This window comes from Centrocercus urophasianus, unplaced genomic scaffold (genome assembly GCF_019232065.1).
Source record: "Centrocercus urophasianus isolate 14NV4802_14NV808 unplaced genomic scaffold, USGS_Curo_1.0 seq_10, whole genome shotgun sequence".
Taxonomy (NCBI): Eukaryota; Metazoa; Chordata; class Aves; order Galliformes; family Phasianidae; genus Centrocercus; species Centrocercus urophasianus.
The window spans coordinates 49,477,236-49,497,184 of NW_024884142.1; the positions used below are offsets into that span (position 1 = coordinate 49,477,236).

Below are 19,949 nucleotides of genomic sequence, written 5' to 3' on the forward strand. Positions count from 1 at the left end.
AATGTAAACAGCCTCATTAGTAAGCGATCAAGGAGGAGGGACTTACCGCCAGCAGAACGAAAGGAAGTTCCAGCCAGGGATACAATTACAGACGTAAGAGTCAGCTTACAGTGCAATCGTTGCTGCTAGCTACAAAGTCTCTCAGGGGTTCCAGATCAATAATCATAATTTTTATTTTTAATGTTTTGTACTTTAACTAAAATAAAATGTAACACTCAGGAAAAACTTGAAATTTGACTTAGATTAGCTTTTCCCCACAGGTTTTTGATTTTGATCCAGCCTCTTAATTAAGCTGGATTTTCGGAACTAGAAGCACAGCAGCTTTATCAGAACTAGCACATCTGACTCCCAGCACAGAGATCCATCCAGGCCTCTCCAAATTTGTTGAATCTCATCACTCTTATGTAGATCAAGTTTGAAATTAGACTCAGAATTCGAGATATGACTCCGCTTTAGTCAAATATGGCTGCTCACATAGTTACCCTTCATGTTTCACATCTGTTAGAGGTAAGAGTGGTATAGTGAGAGGAGTCAGTAAAGAAGGAGTAGATGAATAAATTTAAGCCTCCTTCTTACTGAGGAGGACAAAGCATAATAACCAGCATAAATGCTGGTTGCACTACCAAAAGAAGTGGGAGCGAGGGGCAAAAAATGTGTGTATACAAAAAGTTATTTCAGTTTCTGGCTTTTTTTCCATGCTCAAATTTCCCAAGGAGCAACTATTAACCTGCAAACTAACACTAAAAAATAGCTCACTAGAAAATACTACCTACCTGAAACTACTACTGCACTCTCCACCAACACGCCAACAAGACAGCACTAACTGCCCACCCTCACAAGTAACTGCACCACTGCATCCCACAGCAGAAAACGGATATGACTCATCTGAGCTGAATTCTTAACATTTGACACGATGGCTGCTAATTGCTGCAAAACTAGATTAAATAGGTCTGATAAGCAAGTCTGCCTTTGGCTTTACCAATGGTAACTCCAAGTAGCCTCCAACAGCCATGATTTCATTCTCATTCAACTCAGTTGCAGAGCAAAAAGGACAGCCTTGACTTTCTGCTGCTTTGTTACTCTCTATATGAGCACACAAATATTCAAACATTTCCTTCAAAGGAAAGCAACCTTTACCAAAAGTTGCTTTCATTTTGCCACAATGCTGATTTTGAATTATTGCAGAAGAATCTAATATTGAACCACCCCATTTTTAAAACTTCTTCCCTTCTGATTTGATGTTAAAAGTTACAGATGCTCATTTATCCTTAACTGAACAGTAATTAATCATATCTAAATCAACCATCACACTTGAAGCAGATGTGACCTAGTGGACAGCTCACTCAGGAAATCTGAATGCTACCCTCATCTCTATCTGCAGTCTATTGCCAAACCTCAGGCAGCCACAGAATATCCTGACTTGGAAGGGGCCCCACAAGGGTCATCAAGTCCAACAGCTGGCTCCACAACACACCACCCAAAATTGAAATTCTCGGTCTGAGAGTGCTGTCCAAATGCGTCTTGAACTCCGGCAGCCTGGGCTGTGACCAGTGCTCTGGGGAGGCATGTCAGGAAAGTCTCTCTCTGTCATGTTACTCTCTATTCCTCTGGTTTCACTCTCTCTAAGTTGGCAAGCTTGCTGTTTGTCCCCCCTGAAGTGCCCTATCATCTGCAGATGAAATCCACAAGCAGATACATTACCCACAAATACAAACGACCAGCACTGCAGCTGATGGAAGAAACGTTGAAATAAAATGCTCAGAACGCTATAAGTGCTGAACTTAATTCTGGAGTATTTATACACAGACATTCACCAACCTACCATACTGCTGACTTCAACGTTTAGAGAAAAAGGCATCGTTCCAGAACAGTTTCTGAAACAAAATTATCACCATAATTTCGAACATGCTTATGCATTTTAAAAGGTCTGACATGACACTACCTTTTTGAGTAAAAACAAATACCAAAAGAATAGAAAAAACAGGAATGCAATCATTTTATTTGAGAAAACAAACAAACATACTCAACACATTAAAACAAGCCAATCTGGACTAGATCTACTCTATAATACCATGCTGTCATTTTGACTACAAACCAATCTAACAGCCAGGTTACCATAATCATAGCAGACTGTAAATCCCAGGCTAGCAAGCTCACTCCTGAACCTAGGAGATATTACCAGATGAAGCTCATGAATCCATCAGTTCCAAATGCCAGATCAGTAGTCCTTAATCTAATCCTTTATTCTATATAAAGTTTTAATACAAACGTTCTCATCCTAAATAATTTCTGGATTCAATTAATATTCTAAACGGCTTGTTACGAATAAACTGCAATAACTCAGAATGCAAGATCTAACTACAAGATTCAACCTAGGCTTTGAACTCCATTCAGGCTCAACTGATGAACTGGTAAGATAACAGTCATTTATGCAAAAAAGCTGATTTATGTTTTTCCTGGAACAGTCACTAACATGAATAGGAAAGCTACACATATGAAAGTCTGAATAATTGCCAATGAAATATAAATTCAGTTTTACACAAACTAGATAGCTGGCACAGCTGACAAAATAATGCATCTTATTCTGCATTTGTAAGTGCTAATGTGAATTCCGCTGTGTCAGCCTTCTCTTCAGCTTCTAAAAGATGAGAAAGAATCAGTCAAGCACTCAGGATTAAGAAATATCAGAAACATTGGGGAAATTAATAAATAAATAAGTGACAGCCACAACTTGCTCATTTTTATCACAGTAACCAGCTTCTAGGAATCCCCTGAGTATTCCTGATTTCCTTCTAGGAATACTTAGATTTGTCTGAAGATACCTGGATGCAAAGCCAACATGTTAAACTACAAAATTTACAGACCATTTTTACCAGCATTGAGCAAATCAGTCCATATTAAGCTCCCGAAACATCTTTGTTAACCCTAACTCCACAGTTCTCATTTCTCAGTTTCTTCATTTTCTGCACAAAAGGCTTGACAACATAACTAATTCCAATGTAATATTGCTGCTCTGTACTACTAATCTGAAAAATACATTATCTTCTCTCAAGAAAGGCAGAGAGGTGCTCTCTCAGTTCTGCCTTACATTTTTATTGAAAGCCCAAATATAGTAAAATGGAAAATAGTTTTTTTTCTTACATCATATTTGGTCAAGACTTTATGTTACGTGCAGGTATTAAGTGATTTATGATCCCTGCTGGAAATGACATAGGCTTTACTTGCAATCTAGTTCTAACAGAAGATTCTGGAAATATTCCTTTCCTACAGACAGCACATATTAGCAGATTATGTGCCTGATGGCTATTGAGGCCTAAGATTCCCAATGGCTGCTCACTGTCCGTCATATAAGTGAAGTGCTACAACAAGAAGAGTGAATTTTTAAGCCAGGTTGTCTGCTGGAATTATATATTCAGAGACATAAGAGCTTTAACCCATCTCTATGGAATGCATATGGAGCAGCAACTCTGCAAGTCCCCAGCTGTCAATACAAGCTTCAGATCTCCTCAAAGGAACACAAATGTTGCACCTAAACTAGAAGGCCAGTGAAAGAATGCTGATCAAACATGCCTTGGACTACACTCCTGCATGAGGGCTCACTGGTGTGGAACATTCTACATCTTCCTCTTAACCTCAGGTTGCTGCCTCCAGACTGGCTTTAATGATCACTACTGAGAGTACAGCAGTTGCCCCAGGTCAAAAGCACACAGGAAGATTTCTAACAACAGAGGCAACTGAATTCTTGTGTCCAAAGGTAGTCCGATTTGCTAACAAAGACAGAGCCACGGATTTCAGTTTGAGGGCCTGAATCTCTGAACTCTTAGCTGGTAGGACATCCGGAAGTTTTTCTTCCAACCTGGACCAAAACCCAGAAAACTGAAAGTTTCTGAAAAACATCAGGCTAAGAGCACAAACAGCTAGCATAGCCAACATGAAATACACACCTTAGCCACCCTTACTGGAAGAGGAAAGGATATGAGGCAACCCACGATGAGACAAGATGAAGAATAACAAGAAACCACACCTTCAGGCAATCTCAACTCAGGTTGCTGCAGTCCTGCTTTTGGCCTGTCCCCTGGAACTCATGCTGTAATGCAGTGAGTCAGCTCGGAGAGCTGATGTGACTGAAAGTTAACTGAAAAGAAATAAGAGCTAGCTGTCAGTGAGGTCAGCTCCCTGACACACCTCACCATGAAATTCCATGAGTGCCAAAAGCAACGCAAGACAGAGGTATGCTGATACAGTTTTGTATTCACTTAGCAGCCATGGGATTGCGCCTTTAAAGGATAGAGTATTTTCCCTTTTCTAACAGTCTAAGATCAAAGTCCATACAAAATTGAATTTTACAATAGACTTCCTGTACTTACTGCAGCAACCAAAGAGAGGCATCAAAATCCTCTTCAGAGGATAATCACCTTTTCCAACACTGATATGTATACCACAGTGATTGCTGCCTTATTTGTACTTATTTCCTTACCACCATTAAAGATTACTTGAAAATATGCCATGTTAACCATGCATTTTAGTGCTGGCAGTCTGATATAGTTCTGCTGCAGAAGTACTGCTAGAAGTTACCACAGCAGTAGCTCTAAAGCAATAGTTTCAATGCAGAATAAATAATTTCCTCTGAACTGAATTAAATCCTTAAGACAGGCACTTGCTGGTTTGTAAGTAGTCATAGCATAAACTGAAATCCACCAAGCAGACTTGGGATGTCTGCCTACCAGGAATTTTTTCCATTAGAGCCTTTCTTAAAGTGCTTGAACAGAGAGACAAAATATCAGGTTGTCAACACTGATCATTCAAAACAGCGGCACTTCTGGGACACTGCAGAAAACAGGCCAAAATGCAAGCAGTTAAGCAACAAAAGGGACTGGAAGTTTTCCAATTACACACCCATCTAGCAGGGTGTGCTACAGAAGCTCTCGTTTTATTTTAGTTCATTTTCCTATTGCTTTTTTTGCATTTTGGCCCTTTTGCATGAGTTGGAAAAGGAAGATCATGGGTTCTGCTAATAGAATTACTGGCAAAAATTCTTATTTCCTTTCTTCTTTTTGTGGAACATTTTCAGAATATGTACTTTAACACTTCCTTCATTTTCCTCAAAATTGTGAAATACACTCACATGTTTTGAGATATTTAAACCAATTTAAAACTGCCTCACAATTAAAGAACTCCAGGAACTTCTGCTATTAAGCCTCAAAGAAAAGAAAAAAAAAGTGCAGCAGAGTAAAGATTCACTACAAGCCTCAGTGGCAGCTACATCCACTGAGACACTGACAGCTTACAAGCAAACAGAGAATTCTGCCATAAACCCCCAGCAAAGTCCAGCAGTAAGCTACTAGCCCAGCAGGACACGGCTCCATCATGCAGTCTTGACCCTGGGCAGTGCCACTCATATCAGGCCCATGAGAGGGAAAAAGGTTGCCTACAACCCGCTGTACACCACTCATCACCACCTCCAATCATGTCAGCGGCTTCAGAAGTGGAAAGGTTCATGAATTTACAGGGTCTCCCTGTCTCTCTTCATTTACAGAGTTTATGGCTGGATTCAGCCATGCCATACGAAGTTCAGACTTCACAGGAAATGGTCTTGTGGCTGTAACAGGTGTTGCCTTGGCTCTGTGATATGGAGTGGAATAGGAACAGTCCTGTGCTCACTCTGATCTAGGGATAAGAAGTAATACAATCCCACATGAACAGAACAGAAATAGGTGATGCTGCAAGATCCTAGCACTTCCTCAAAGATGACAGCCCTGCATCAGCGTGCTCTCAAGAGAGGAGTGATTCTTTAAAACCCTTTTTTTTTTTGGTTTGTTTTTTTTTTTTCCTTCCTCTCAGCAGAACTGCAGCTCGAAAAATGTATGGCCCTCTACAAGGACTGAAGTCCCTCAACTTAAATAATCATCATCCTACTTTGTACAGCACAGACGCAGAACCACAGAATCATTGAGGTTGGAAAAGACCTCTAAGATCATCTAGTCCAACCACAAACCCATCACCACCATGCCCACTAAACAATGTCAGAACCACATCTACATGTTTCTTGAACACAACCAGGAACAGTGACTCCACCATCTCTTTGGAGAGACCACTCCAATACCTCACCACTCCAAGGAGAAATTTTTCTGGACATCCAACTTGAACCTCCCATGGTACAACTCAGGGCCACTGCAACGCTGTAATTTTACAGGATATTTTGAAAGCATCACTTTTCTGGTTTGCGTTGTGATCTTTCACACATTACATACATGCAGCACTCTACACCCAGAGTTACTACTCTTGGTCAACAAATCTGGAAAATTCTCAATTTAAGTGACAACCCTGAGAGACATGAAAGGAATAAAATAAACTCCAGCAGAAATACAATGAAATCACCAGGCTTTTCCAGTTACACAGTCTCAAAATAAATGAATTGATAAATAAATGTTTACAAAGATCTGTTCCTTTCTTTAAAGAGTGTACACTCAGCAGTTGTGGAACACAGAATGGCATGGGCTTTTCACTACAGTAAAATAATACAGTCTTGAAACAAGTTTATTCAATATTAGTATATTATTTATCAATAAACTTTATCTTAAATTAGCATCATCACCATAAACTAAAGCAAGCAGTTACTACACATCAGTCACAGAAGGTCACAGAAAATACTTGTAAGAGACTACATGGTAAAGGACTTCAGGTACCTTAGTAAGTATATTTACTACCTATGGATTACCAATGGACTTCAGCTCTGCAGAAAACAAAAGAAATAACAAATAAATAAGATTTCAGTCTATTTACACAGGTAACAAACACTTATTTTCCACTTAAAGCAATCAGTACAGTATCACTAATTTTTATTTTTTATTTTTTTTAATTGCATTTGACCCAGGAATTCTGATGGTATTTCAACTGAACAAATTCCACTCCAGAGGAGACTTGGAAGGATTCCCAGTTCTTCATACCAGCCACCTAGCAAAAAACTTCCTATTCCCAACTATGAACTGGAAGACAAGGTTTACATTCAAGAAGCAAATAGCTTCTGCCCTCCCCTGTAGATGCCACATGTCACTTTCACTGACAGCACAAGCTGCAAGGAACAAGAGAAGATAGAATGGAACGCACAACTGAAATCCCGGCTGTTGTCAGCGTGCCACACTACTGTGAGCTTGTGCAAGCAGAACCACTGGTAAGAACACACACATCCAGATCAAAGTCAGTCCATTTTCATATGAGTCATCTGTAAAGTTAATGCCGGAAGGCTGAGAAACCTTATCTTAGAAACTGCATTGAAAGGCAGCAATAAACCAATAAAACACAAAAATAAGCCACACATCCAGCACAAACATATTTCCCCTGAGATATGTTCTTCTAAAGGGAAAGAACAGCACCATCATGCTTTTAAAAGTGTGTGTAGCTGTACAAATTGTACTGAAGTTAGAAAAGTGGAGATAGGAACTTTTCACCTACGGGTGTTGTTCTACGGTAGAGTTAAACAAAGCTCCTGCATCAACTTGTTAAACTTGGTTAAACTTGGCTCCTGCATCAGCATAACTGGATACATTTATTCCAAGCATGGGAGTCATGGTTCAGAATCACAAATGAATTCTTACAGCTGTTCCTTTGCTTCTGGTTCATCATCAACTCTTCCTAGTCCATATCACAGGGCTTTCTGTGCTAGTGTCAGACAACTGACTTGAGCACTCCTGCAACTCACAGAATGCAATTCTGTCGGAAGAGCATCAGGGACATGGGGAGGTGATGGAAGACACTGAATTCCTGCATCTTTAAACTTCACAGACTACAGGTTTCAGTCTGCAGGCCCTAGTGAACCAGAAAGGTTGCCCTGAAAGCAACGTTATACCTGCATCAGGCAGGCACTACATAAAGGGGGAAAAGATCAATACAAAGCTCTATGCAAGAGCTGCATATAAGCCTTTTGTGAAGGCATCGCTGAATAGCTCTCTTCAGCACTAACAGCAGTATCTGCCTACTCACCCAAAGCATGCTCTACAAGAGACATCCACCAATGCCATCAGCAAGGAAGCCCCAGAGTGATTCATTTGCTTTATCACTATAAGAAAGAAATGGAGAGCCAAATTTTTACAAGAGCATCTAGTTCTTAAATCAAAGCATACGTTTCTTGTGGGATTTGAAAGAGTGCCGATTCCCAGTGATTTCAAATGAGCCAGTCTGTGGGAAATCTCTAAGCCCCATGCTGCATCTAAATGTATCCTAAAGGTTATTCATTAAGGAAGACATGATTTAGAACAGAATCCAGCTCTGGCATGCCTCTGTTACTAGTTGATCAGCAGCTCTTGATAATTGAAAGCAAGGTTATATCCATTCCAATCAAGGATTAAATTCAGTTCCTGGAGGAAAAAAAGGGAATATATACTAAAAAGAAGCAGCCTGTTCTTGTATGTCAAACTTAGCCTGAGATTCATTTTCTCCTGGAATACAAACAATTTCAAGCTTCTCACAGATATTTACCTGTCAGTGATTATTGGAAGATTCCCAGTCATCAGAACAGATTACAGTGTCAGCTGTCATGCACATTCTGCTGCACAAGATGACTTCACTGACTGCTTATGCCTCTCTCTTTCTAGTAAACATTATTTCTGAGTATATTTGCATCGTTCTCAGAAAAGCCATACAAAATAAGCAGCAGATGTTGTGGGACAACATAAAGCAGGGAGACTATTGTGTGAAGACAAGAATCCCAGCAACAAATACTTTTTTACTAACTGCACATGTGCAAAATCCATATCATAGCTGATCCTTTGAGGCTTTTTTTGTTGTTTGATTGCTTTTATCATACAAATACAACATGTAGGACGCCTACACATGAAAATATAGAAGCTCTAAATAGAGAGTGTTCTAAAGGACCAGAAACAAAAGGAATAAGTTTTAAAAAACTACAGAACAATTTAACTACTCAGCTCATCTCTACTGAGAGACAAAAGAAAATGAACTGCCATAAAACTGAAACACACCTGCTTAATTTTCTTTAAAAGCACAACAGACAAGAAAAAAATACTGAGGATAATGGCATTAAATTATATACTAGGGTCTTATCTATTTTTACTCAATCCTTTAGGCTTTTACCCTCCACTTTAACTTGTTACATGTAAGATTTTTCACAGCATGCTTTTCAGAGGCTCCAACCAGAGGAGGAGCTTTACTGGACCTGCTGCTCACTGATCTCATTAGGGAGGTCAGAGTAGGTGGTAAATTCAACTGGCACAATCATGCTCTGAAAGAATTCACAATCTCAAGGGATATGAGCCAGTCAAAGAGCAAAGTTAAGAACTATAGATTTAGGAAAGCAAACTTCCACCTGTTTAAGAAACAATGCAATCCTGTGGGAAACTGCCTTCAAGGATGTGGTAACCAAAAGGCATTGGCTTCAAGGACGTTCCTTATCAAGCTCAAGAGCTCTTTATCCCCAAGTGCAAGAAATAAGGCAAGAAAAGCAGGAGAGTAATATGCTTGTGGAATATGGTTGTGTCCTGGCTGAACTGATGAACAAGAAGGAAACACATAGGCAGTGGAAGCAGGGACACACATCCTGCAAACAATATAGGAACACTGCCCAGACATGTAGGGATGGGATTACGACAACCAAGGCACAGCTAGAAGTGAACTTGGGAAGGGATATAAAAAAAAAAAATAATAATAATAACAAGAGCTTCTACAGATACTTTGATCAGAAAAAGAAAAACCAAAGATGAACACATTACACAAGTTGGGAGATCAGTGACATAGAAACAGTTAAAGTACTCAATTCTACTGCCCCAGTTTTCCTTGGTGATCAATCTTCCCAAATCTCTCAGGTCCCTAAAACTAAAGATAGGCCAAGGTTAAGTCTCTCCCATCATAGGAAAAAACTGGGTTAGGAACCACCTGAGGAATCTCTACAGCTAAATGCCACGTTGAAACATATGGAGGCCAAGGGAGTGATTACACCTTTTCTCTGAGACCTCTAGCGATAGGAAAAGAGGTTATAGTTTCAAACTGACAAAGGCTAGATTTAGGTGGAGTTTACCACAAGGGTGGTTAGGCACTGGAACAGGTTGAGGCTGCCCAAAGAGTTTGCGTATGCCTCACCTTTAAGGGTGTTCAAAGCCACTTTGGATGGGGTGTAGTGTAAGGTGTCCCTACTCCTGGCAGGGTCCTGAGGGTGGGTTGTGTGAGCAGGACATGATACTAGATAACCTTTAAAGGCCCCTTCAAACATAAATCTGGACTGTAGAATCTAGAATTCTACAATTCTATAATTCCTTACTGTAGAAACTGATGAAAAAGAGAAGTCAAATTCTCAGCATGGCTGTTGCAGATTCAGAAGTCATTTCTGCATGGCACATCCTGTTCAGAGCTACAGAACTACACACTGTAGGAGAAGGGAATTTAAAAAAATAAAGAAAGAAATCAGCCAAAGGCTTCCTTCTCTTTCTCTCAAAAAGCATTTACCTAGCTTCATTCAGCCTTTTTTTTCCCCACTGGGAAATATACTTTCATTATGTCCTCTCTTATGATGTCTCACCACAAGCTTTTAAGAGACGCTAACAATTTCACAGTGTGCACTTCTCCTGACACTTTAATACACACCACCACAGTATTTGAAAACTAGTGCTATTAGCCTGATGCACTTAACAGAAGGTAGCATTTCAACAGCCATTAACTTGTAATAACCCAGCAAAAGCCTGAACATGAACTAAATGCAAGAGCGCACTCTTAATATTATTTACATTACAGATGTCCTTGGAAATTCCCAGCCATATCAGGGTTTCTGTGCCCAGGACCCCATGCCAGATGCACTGCAAGCCTCTCAGCCTGCGGAAAGACCTGAGGAAGCTCCTGCTGCACAGCAGAGCTACAAACTGCTACGGCAGGCCAGTCACAGAACTTGACAGAGAATACAGGTCTCAAGGGACACACACAGCCACACACCCTCCACCTAGCATGCTCCGTCTACTTCAAACAGAAGATGATGGGCTACTAGCCTTCCAATCACCTATTGACAGGTAGCCAGATGGAGCTCATATTTACAGTACCAATACTGGAGCCTAGTTATGAAATTTGCAGCTGGTTCAGCAAGTGTTGTGAATACACTGCTTCAAATCCTGTATTTTTTCCACTGATCCAGAAATTCTCCAGTAGTGCTAACTATGAATAGACAAAATATACTTTTATCCGTCTTCTTCTTAACACAGACCACATTCCAGAGCTTCAGAATGAAATACTGTTTTATGCTGAAGATATGCCAACAGATCTGATTTAACTTTCCAGTGCTTCCTCCTAACAGAATCTGGAGCTCAATATCCAGAGTCAAAAGAAGCTTTATGATCCACTCTTCTCTGAACCCCATGTAACTGTGCCAACATAGACTACACATTCTGACACAGAGATCCTGTACTTGTAATACATCACAAGCTTGATATATCTATCCTGAAAGCATGCCTATAATCATCAACCTGATTCTGCACACCCTCAGCATTACTAATCTGCATTTCTTGCTCCAACTCATCACTTGCAACACAGTGCTGCTGAAATGCAAAGTTCTTTCAACATGAATTCTGCTGACAACAGTACCAGATGTTTATGTTTTCTTAGTAGTCACCCTCAATTCTGAAGAATAATGCACAAAGATAATTTCATCAGCTTTCGTAATGAGAACCGTCATTCCGAGCAGGGACTTCCCAGACGCGATGCTGCAGATAGAGTTGTGGTTATTCAGCAGCACCGAGGGGAGTGTCCAAACAGCAAATTACGTGATGGATGCAAGTGCTGAATAATCAGAGAATGATCACGTGGCATTTGAAGTGTCTGATGAAATTCAGAGAAGTGAAACAGAAAAATAATAGTCAGGAAGTACAGCAAGTAAGATGCGGAAGAAGCTGATTGTTCTGAGAGACAACGTGGAATAGAACACAACTTGCAGTTAATCTCTGTCTCTCAGTGGCCCTACTTTTCCAGCTCCTTTACAGAGCTCACATGGTAGCAAGTTGGCTCTTATTTTTAATTGGAGAAAATATTTAAGTCAACTGCATGAAACAAGAACACTTGTTTGGCAAAGAATTCCTCTTTGAAGAGGAGTGTTTGCATCAGTGTGTAACAATCACAAAACACCCAGGAAACTTATGTAAAGCCATAAATCACTTTAAAAACAACATAATGGAATCTAGAGTACCTAAAGGAAAAACAGTCCTTCTACTGCTTTACTTCATTTTCATGTGCCTGTATATTTATAAACATTTACTATCCACACAAGCTCTGTAAAGTATGAAAAAAGAGCCTGGGTGTAGAACATCCTTGTATAAAGGTTCACCTGGTTCAAGTTCCCTGAGTGTTTTGTGATTGTTACACATTGATGCAAACACTCCTCTTCAAAGAGGAATTCTTTGCAAAACAAGTGTTCTTGTTTCATGCAGTTGACTTAAAAGTTCACCTTTACACCAGTGACTGTACTGGCTCTCTGAAAGTTTTCTCATTCTGTTTGCTAAGACTTCCCCCAGGCATACTGCACAGTATGTTTTTAAGCCTGGTGAGCTGAGAATCCCTAGTCCAAGCCTGCATGAATTCTGAAAGCACCAACACCAAGTTCCAGAAACACAACGATCAGCTAAATCCATTTGCTGTTATTTGATGAACTCTGTTTTAGTTAATCATTGCTATTATGGTGAATTATCTCAATATCCCTACACAGCAGCGTCAGTACAAACCATGTAACAAGGACCACTGATCCATGAAACCTGAGCGTAAGAAGCTGAGGAAAAAGAAATGCCCTTGTATAACACAACATCATAGACACAGGGAGATAATTTTGAGACAAGTCAAGTTGCTTAGCTTGAAAACCATCTTAAAACAAGTGACCACAGAGATTAGAAAATCCAGATTCTCCTCAGTCCAGAGACTGTACACAGAATTCAGAATGCTAGACACTGTAATTCTGACAAATCACCCCCAAAAATTAATTTTACATCTATACTCTGTAGCCTAAACTTACAGATTAGACACGGAAGAGAAGTGCATGCCTGAAAACACTGAACAAATGATCTCTCTAAGCATGCACAGAAGTAGTCAATGTGAGTTTCTTAAAAAGAAAAAGTTACAAACTAAATACAAAGTAAGACAAGTTCCCAATAAAAATAAATAAATAAAATCATCCTAATTTCATTTGCCTAAAAAGACATGGTAGAAAAAAAAAATGAATTGCTTATGTAAACTCAAAGAAACTTTAAGTAAGTTCATACTCATTTATGGCTCAGTTTTCATAATTAACCAAGCAATGAATAATAAAAAACAACAGGATATGCAGATCATGTCATTACAATGGAGAAAAAAGCATCCTTTAACAACAAAAGTAGCGTACATAAACATTCAGAACACAGTGCAGTGGATAGTTTCTCTACTACACATTGGTGCACCTCTAACTCACTCTATAAACATTCTTGAATAGTTCAGAAATACAGCTGAACTTAAGAGAAACACGCAATTCAGCTTCAATCCTATTGCAGCAGCTCAATACAACTTACAACTGGAGGGGGGGGGGGGGGGGAAGGGAGGAGAAGTATCCACTTTAAGGAGGAAAACAGCCCTTGAGACAGCTGGCCAACCCCAGACACACAGCACTGCCAGACATTGGACTAATTTTCCTTTTCTCCCTTACTATTACTGAAAAGAGGAAATGTATGAAATGTTTCAACAATTACTACAGTTGATTCAACGTTTGCTTCTCAAGAGGTAGTTTTTTGTTGTTGTTGTTGGGTTTTTCTTCTTTTTAAAACACAATTTCTTTGCAGTCAAGTGAGGCAAAATGCTACAACAGACTCACTGTTAATATTTGGTTCAAATAATATAATGTAGCTAAGACTTACTCACTGGTCATACATGTTGCTAATTATGTCTCAGCATTTAAGCACCATCAGTTGACTGAAGCCAGCAGAAGAAGATTATTAGCTGGCTAATCCAAATTTAGAGGGGATGATGAGTATTTACATCTCAGATTACATTTTATTTAATACTTCCTGAAGTTCCCTTTGTAGCAGTGAAAGGCATGAAGTGAGCCTCTGCCAGAGATCACCACGAGTTCAGACTACATTACACAAAGTACAAACAAGACATAAAAGAAGGGAAGGCCTGACGATGGATAGAGATGTTACACCACACCTATGACCTCCATCCTCCTCCCGCAAAGCACAGTTAGTTTGTACAAATCACAAGACTCGAGAGATTCGTTGCCCCATTTCAGTAAACATAGCAATAAGGCTGACTTTCCAAATCTCCATGCAATCATATCATTCCTTTCTCGCATGACTTCACTGGCCTTTACACTGAGTCGGGTAAAACTTGGTACCTTGAATAAAACCAACTGACCACTACCTAAGTTGAAAGTATTTTTACTGCTAAATTCTTACTTGATATTCAGCTATGCTGAACTATCTTAATGCACCACAGTTTCTCAAAACAGTGAAGTGCGCAGACATTTTTTACCCTTATTAACAACATCTTTCACTGCTGAAAGCACACAGCAAGAGAGGATAAGAAGGGAAATACGGAAGGACTTTACATGTATCTGACATCTACAAATGCTTTCCCCCACACAGCCCAGTTAAGGCAATGAAAACAACAACAAAATCAAACCGTGAAACAATTACACTCCTCACAACCATTTTAGTTTTGTTCCTCACACTGGTTCCTCATTTGTGTTTTACAGAGCTTTTACGTTGCAACACTGTTCTGTTCCTAGCCTAGGAACTTTATTATCATTTTTTTTTGGTAGCTTTAAGTTTCTGGAGAACAATTAATTTTAAATATATATGTTGCGACAAGCACGAAAGCTCATAGATCCTTCTAAACATCAGCTCCAGCTCACAGCTTCAGCACAGCATCAGCTTTGGATCACAGCTGGGACAGGACAGAACACTGGGAGCAGATGCAAACTCCTACGTCCTGAGCTGGACGTCTCCTCATTTTTCACACATTTACAGCTTTGCTACCAATGTAGAAGAGCAAGGTAATTTTCCTGTTTTGCAATAGTATCGTTATGTTGCCATAACCAAACAGCACTGAGCGAACAAGTTTTCACCTTCAGAGAATTTGCTCGAAAGCCATTGAAATAGGCAGTTCTATGACATAAGTGTGCAGCTATGTAGCACTATACGCCAGACGCCTACTGCCAGAAGGAAAAGGGGCCCACTTTGAATCCAAGCTCCATCACAAGAAAAGCCTCTGTGCGCTACCAAGACCCCGCCTATTGTATGGCTTGGACTAGAGATTAACAAACAGAGGAGGTACAGCAGTATCACAGATCATTGAGCTCTGTGAGCCTCACTGTGGTACAGATCCAGTGACGGATGGAAAAGGAACCAGGTGAGACTCTCAGGTTTCACGTGTCCTGTATCTCATTCGGATGTGGGGAGAATGGGATCTATGCTAAAGCTCTGTGTCCCTCCTATTTCCAACTGTGACACAGCTCCTCTGACCTTTGAGAGCTTCACCCCTCCAGACACAGTTGTGTAAGAGCTGCAAGGCAAGACGCGACTTCATGCTTCAAAGCCATCCACCTCCTGGACCTGAACAGCAGCTCAGGAGGCAAAGCTTTCAGTGTTCCAGGGAAATGGCATGCATGTACATGTCCATGCTGGGCAGTCCTGTGTTCACAGGGCCTGAGCGCAGGTACTTCTCTCTTTTTTTTGACTCTCCTCTCCTCCACAGGAGATGACAAAGCTACAGTATCAGCCAGATTTTTTTAAGTGCTCATTTGCCAGAGTTATTTCTTACAAACAGAAGTTTACTACGAAATAAGCTGAAAATTGCAGGTCAAGTCAAATTCCTGCTTGTATTTCTTTTTTAAATGGTAAAAGGACATTAATATAATTTTAGTCTTATGAAATCTTTAGTAAAGTAGTAAGGTGTTTTTTTTTTTAATTTTACATTTATCCTACATGTATCTACTAATTAAAAAATTTAAAAGCAAGAGGAAGTTTTGAGTTCTTGTTTCTAAACATGGGCTCAGGTGGATCACAACACACCAGCTCAGATCACAGTGCCTTGAGACGAGGCTGTTACCACATTACCGCCATGAAAGCAGGCAGGGCGACAAGACACAGCGCAGGGCACTCACGCTAATCTATCATCCATCCTAAGTGTTTTATTGCAGCCAATATCCGAAGCGCAAACTTGCCAGCACGGAGAGGCACCGGAACCAACCCCTGTGCCAGCAGCACGGCTGCCGAGCTGCACACCCTATCTGCTTCTCCGAGCTGCCGGGGCCTCGCAGCTGCACCCGCTTCACCCATAGCGTTTCAGCAAAAACGTGCATCCCGGCACTCCGCTGCAGTAAAGCTCATCTCTGACCCACTGGCACAAGCCACCAGTGTCGGCAGCGCCAACAGCCGCACGCTCACAGCGCGCTCGCTGACAGCTTCCTCTCTTAACGGGGTCAGCGGGGGACAGAAAGAGGATCTGACACACTTTTGCTTCCCGACGTGAGAGCCGCGGCCGCTCGCAAGGCGCTGCCCAGCCCGGCGCCGCACAGCGAGGGGACAGCGGCCGGTGCCGCCCGCCCGGACTGAGCCTCTCGCCGGAGGGCGGCGCGGGGCCGCGCCTCGGCTCGGCCGGAGCTGCGCGCACGGCCCGGGAAGCGGCTAGGCGATAAGCGCCAGCAGGAAGGGCGCGGCGGCGCGGTCTCACCTGCGTTGTAGAAGCGGTCCAGCACAGCCGTCTCGCCGAAGTCCAGCTTGCCGAAGTGCAGCGTCTCCAGCGTGGCCCCCACCACCTCGCACGCCTCCCGCAGGCTCTGCAGGGCGCCGCTCTCCGCCGCCAGCAGCGGCCCCTGGCTCGCCTCGTTGATCACGTAGGTGACGGCCGTCCGGCGCCCGGCGCCCTTGGCCCGCGCCGCGATGCCCGTGCCGGCGGCGGGGCAAGCGACGGCCGCGTCCTCGCCCCACGGCGAGGCCAACTCGGGCTGGAAGCCACGGCCGCCGTCGGCTCCTTGCGCCCGCCGGCCGAGCCCCTCCTCGCCGCCGCCCGGAGGGCCGGGCACCGCGAAGCTGATGGTCCCCTCGCCGCCGTCGTTCATCCCTGCCGAGCCGCCACCGCGGCGCGTCCTGGCTCTGTTCTGGCGGCCGGGGTCAGGCAGCTGCCATGCCGCGTCTTTTCGCCTCGAGCGATCCCCGCACGCTGCTGCCGAGCTGCAGGAGGAGAGCGGCGGCCGGGCCGGGGCGAGGCGCTGCCCCGCGGAGCCTAACACCAGCAGCTGGGAGCGAGGAGAGGAGCGCAGCCTTCCGCGGCGCCCACCGCGCGCACCATGGCGCGCCGCTCCCTTCTGCCCCGCACCTGTAGGGACCACCTGGCGAGCGGCCCCCGGCAACCCGTCTTCTCCTCTGCGCAGCCGGCAGTTCGCTCTTCCTTCAGCCGCCGGGTCCGACTCGCTTGCGGGCAGGAACCACTTGTGGGACTGCTCTCAGGCGCCCCCGATTTAGTCGAGCGACAGCTGCACGGCTCTACTCGCAGCTCGGGTGGGGGCGGCTCCGCACCGCGCTCCTCCTTCTGGGCCCGCCTCCGGCCACAAATAAGGCAGCAGCGGCAGCCGGGCTGTGCGCTGGGATGGAGTGTCGGGTGTGTGAGGGGAGCTCCGCTGGGACGCCCGGGATCAGGCGAGGACTGCTGCTCGTTGCGGATGCGCTCCGCGTCTGGTTCCCGACCCGCGGCGGGGATGGGGTGACGACTGGCAGCACCCCGCGTCGCTCTGTTTAATGGTCTCGGAAAAGCCGGCCGTGGTGTGTTGCTGGCAGCGCTCTGAGCTGGGGGTGCTGCTTAGTCGGCAGCCACGGGGATGGAACGGGTTCCGGCTTGCCTGAGATTTTAAAGCGTGCTTTCACCAGCAGACATGTTTTGATGCAGATAAACCTGTTTTTTCATAAAATGAAGTGGTGGGTAACAACCTTGTCTTGTGCTCCTTGAAAGCTGGAGGTGCTTTTCCTATTTAGCTAAGGACTGTTTTTGTTGCTTCTCTCTCAAGGACACAGTGTCTGGCACTGGGGCCTGACAGCAAGCGTGATGCTTGTGAGTGCTGAAGGGAGCACTGGGTTTGGTAACCCTGAGCCCCGGTAGAGTATGGCTGCATCAAAAATGGGGTGGCCATAGGGTAAGGGAGATTATAGTCATCTTCTGCTCTTGGGGCCCTCAGCACAAGAAAGATGTGGAGCTATCAGAGCAGGTCCAGAGGAGGGCCTTGAAGATGACCAGAGGGCTGGAGCCCCACTCCTATGAAGTGCTGGCTGAGGTAGGCTTGTTCAGCATGGAGAAGGGAAGGCTCCCCATTGTGGCCTTCCAGTACTTGAAGAGATCTTGTAAGCAGGAGGGGGACTGAATTTTTACACAGTCTGATTATGATAGGTCCAGGGGGGATGGTTCTAAGGTAAAAGGGGAGATTTAGGTTAGATGTTAGGAAGTAATTATTTACTCAGAGGACAGTGAGGCACTGGAACAGATTGCCCAGAGAAGCTGTGTATGACCCATCCCTGGAGGCATTTAAGATCAGGATGGATGAGGCCCTGAGCAGCCTGACTCAGTGGATGCTGCTAACCCTACCCATGGCAGGAGTGGTGGAACTTCACCATCTTTAAGATCCCTTCTAAGCTAAGCCATTCTATGACCTTAGATACAGGGACTCCACCACTTCCCTGAGCAGCCCATCTCAATACTTGACCATTCTCTCTGTGAAGGAATTTTTCCCCAGTATCCAGTCTAAACATCCCCTGGTGCAACTTGAGATGGTTTCCTTATGTTCTACCACTTTTCACCTGAGAAAGCAGACTGACATTCTCCTCGTTGCAACATGGAGCAACATAGCACTGTGCAATATTAATGTTTGTGTCATATCAATAGGTCCATCCCATTAAAGTGGATCTGATTGGTACTAATCAACTTGCTAGCAGGGTGCCTGTTCCTGTATCACTGATTTCCATAACTTCTGTAGGACAAGGATAAATTCTGGAATTGTTAGGGAAAATCAGTCATCGCAGTACCTTCGGGAACTCTGTTTGCGTCGATCAGTTCCCATTTTCAATGAGATACGCCTGGCATTTGCTTCTGCTGATAAGGAATGGGTAAATGGGGTGGGAAGATGACGAGCAAACGAAAGACTAATTTAAAGGGGAAAGTTAATATTTGCTAATCTGCAATATACAGTAGGTTATTGTTTCTTGCTCCGGTCAGAACGACAATGAATGCTTTCCTAAATAAAGTAGTTTTCCACAAAATGCAGAATCAGTGTTAATCCATTCAGCATTGCTCTTACATCACCTTACAGGAAGCAAGAACAATATATCTCTGTTGTTCTCTAGAACAGTCCATGTTTGTCAAGCACAGAAGGAAGTCATGGACTGAAAGAAGACGGAAGAGGCATGCTATTCTACTTAGTGCTGCTGACTTGTGAGGTCTGTTTCATTACTAATGCCATGTCCATTCTAAACACAACACAGTTTTTCTGTTCATTTGACTGGATGTGATGTTGGGCCCAAAAAAGAAATGAGAAATTAAGTAATAAAAATGCAGATTAATCTGGAGTAAGTCACACAGATCTTCTGCATACCTTGTTCACTTGTTTCTCAAGTACTGTAGAATTCACATCTCTAGCACCAGATGGTTTACGTATGATTTCAGTTCAGTGTCATCCTGTTCCTGCTGTGCTTTTTCTAATGAGAAAAACTTGCAGCAAGCAGTTAGCTTCAAATCTGTTGAAATAATTCCATTTCTTCCCATACATCATCGGCCTTTAGCTTCACCATAATTAGAATTCTAACAGCCAGGAATTTTTCATTCTTATTAGTTGAAAATGTAATTTGTGTTGAGTGACAAACAGTGTGTGACAGACACTAAAGACTTGATTAAGCCACTCAAACTTGTGTTAATGAGATCCAAGAATAAAAGAGGCAGTTTCATGTTAAGCATTCTGA

General features: G+C 43.0%; 1 protein-coding gene across 1 annotated transcript in view; it reads right to left on the reverse strand.

Annotated features, from left to right (window-relative positions):
• The window catches only part of MAP3K5 (mitogen-activated protein kinase kinase kinase 5), a 92,183-nt gene extending 75,115 nt beyond the window's left edge, over nucleotides 1-17,068 (reverse strand). The window contains exon 1 of the mRNA XM_042810623.1: nucleotides 16,681-17,068. Coding sequence (XP_042666557.1) covers nucleotides 16,681-17,068 — 388 coding nt within the window. The remainder of the gene's footprint in view (nucleotides 1-16,680) is intronic.
• Nucleotides 17,069-19,949: the final 2,881 nt, after the last annotated feature.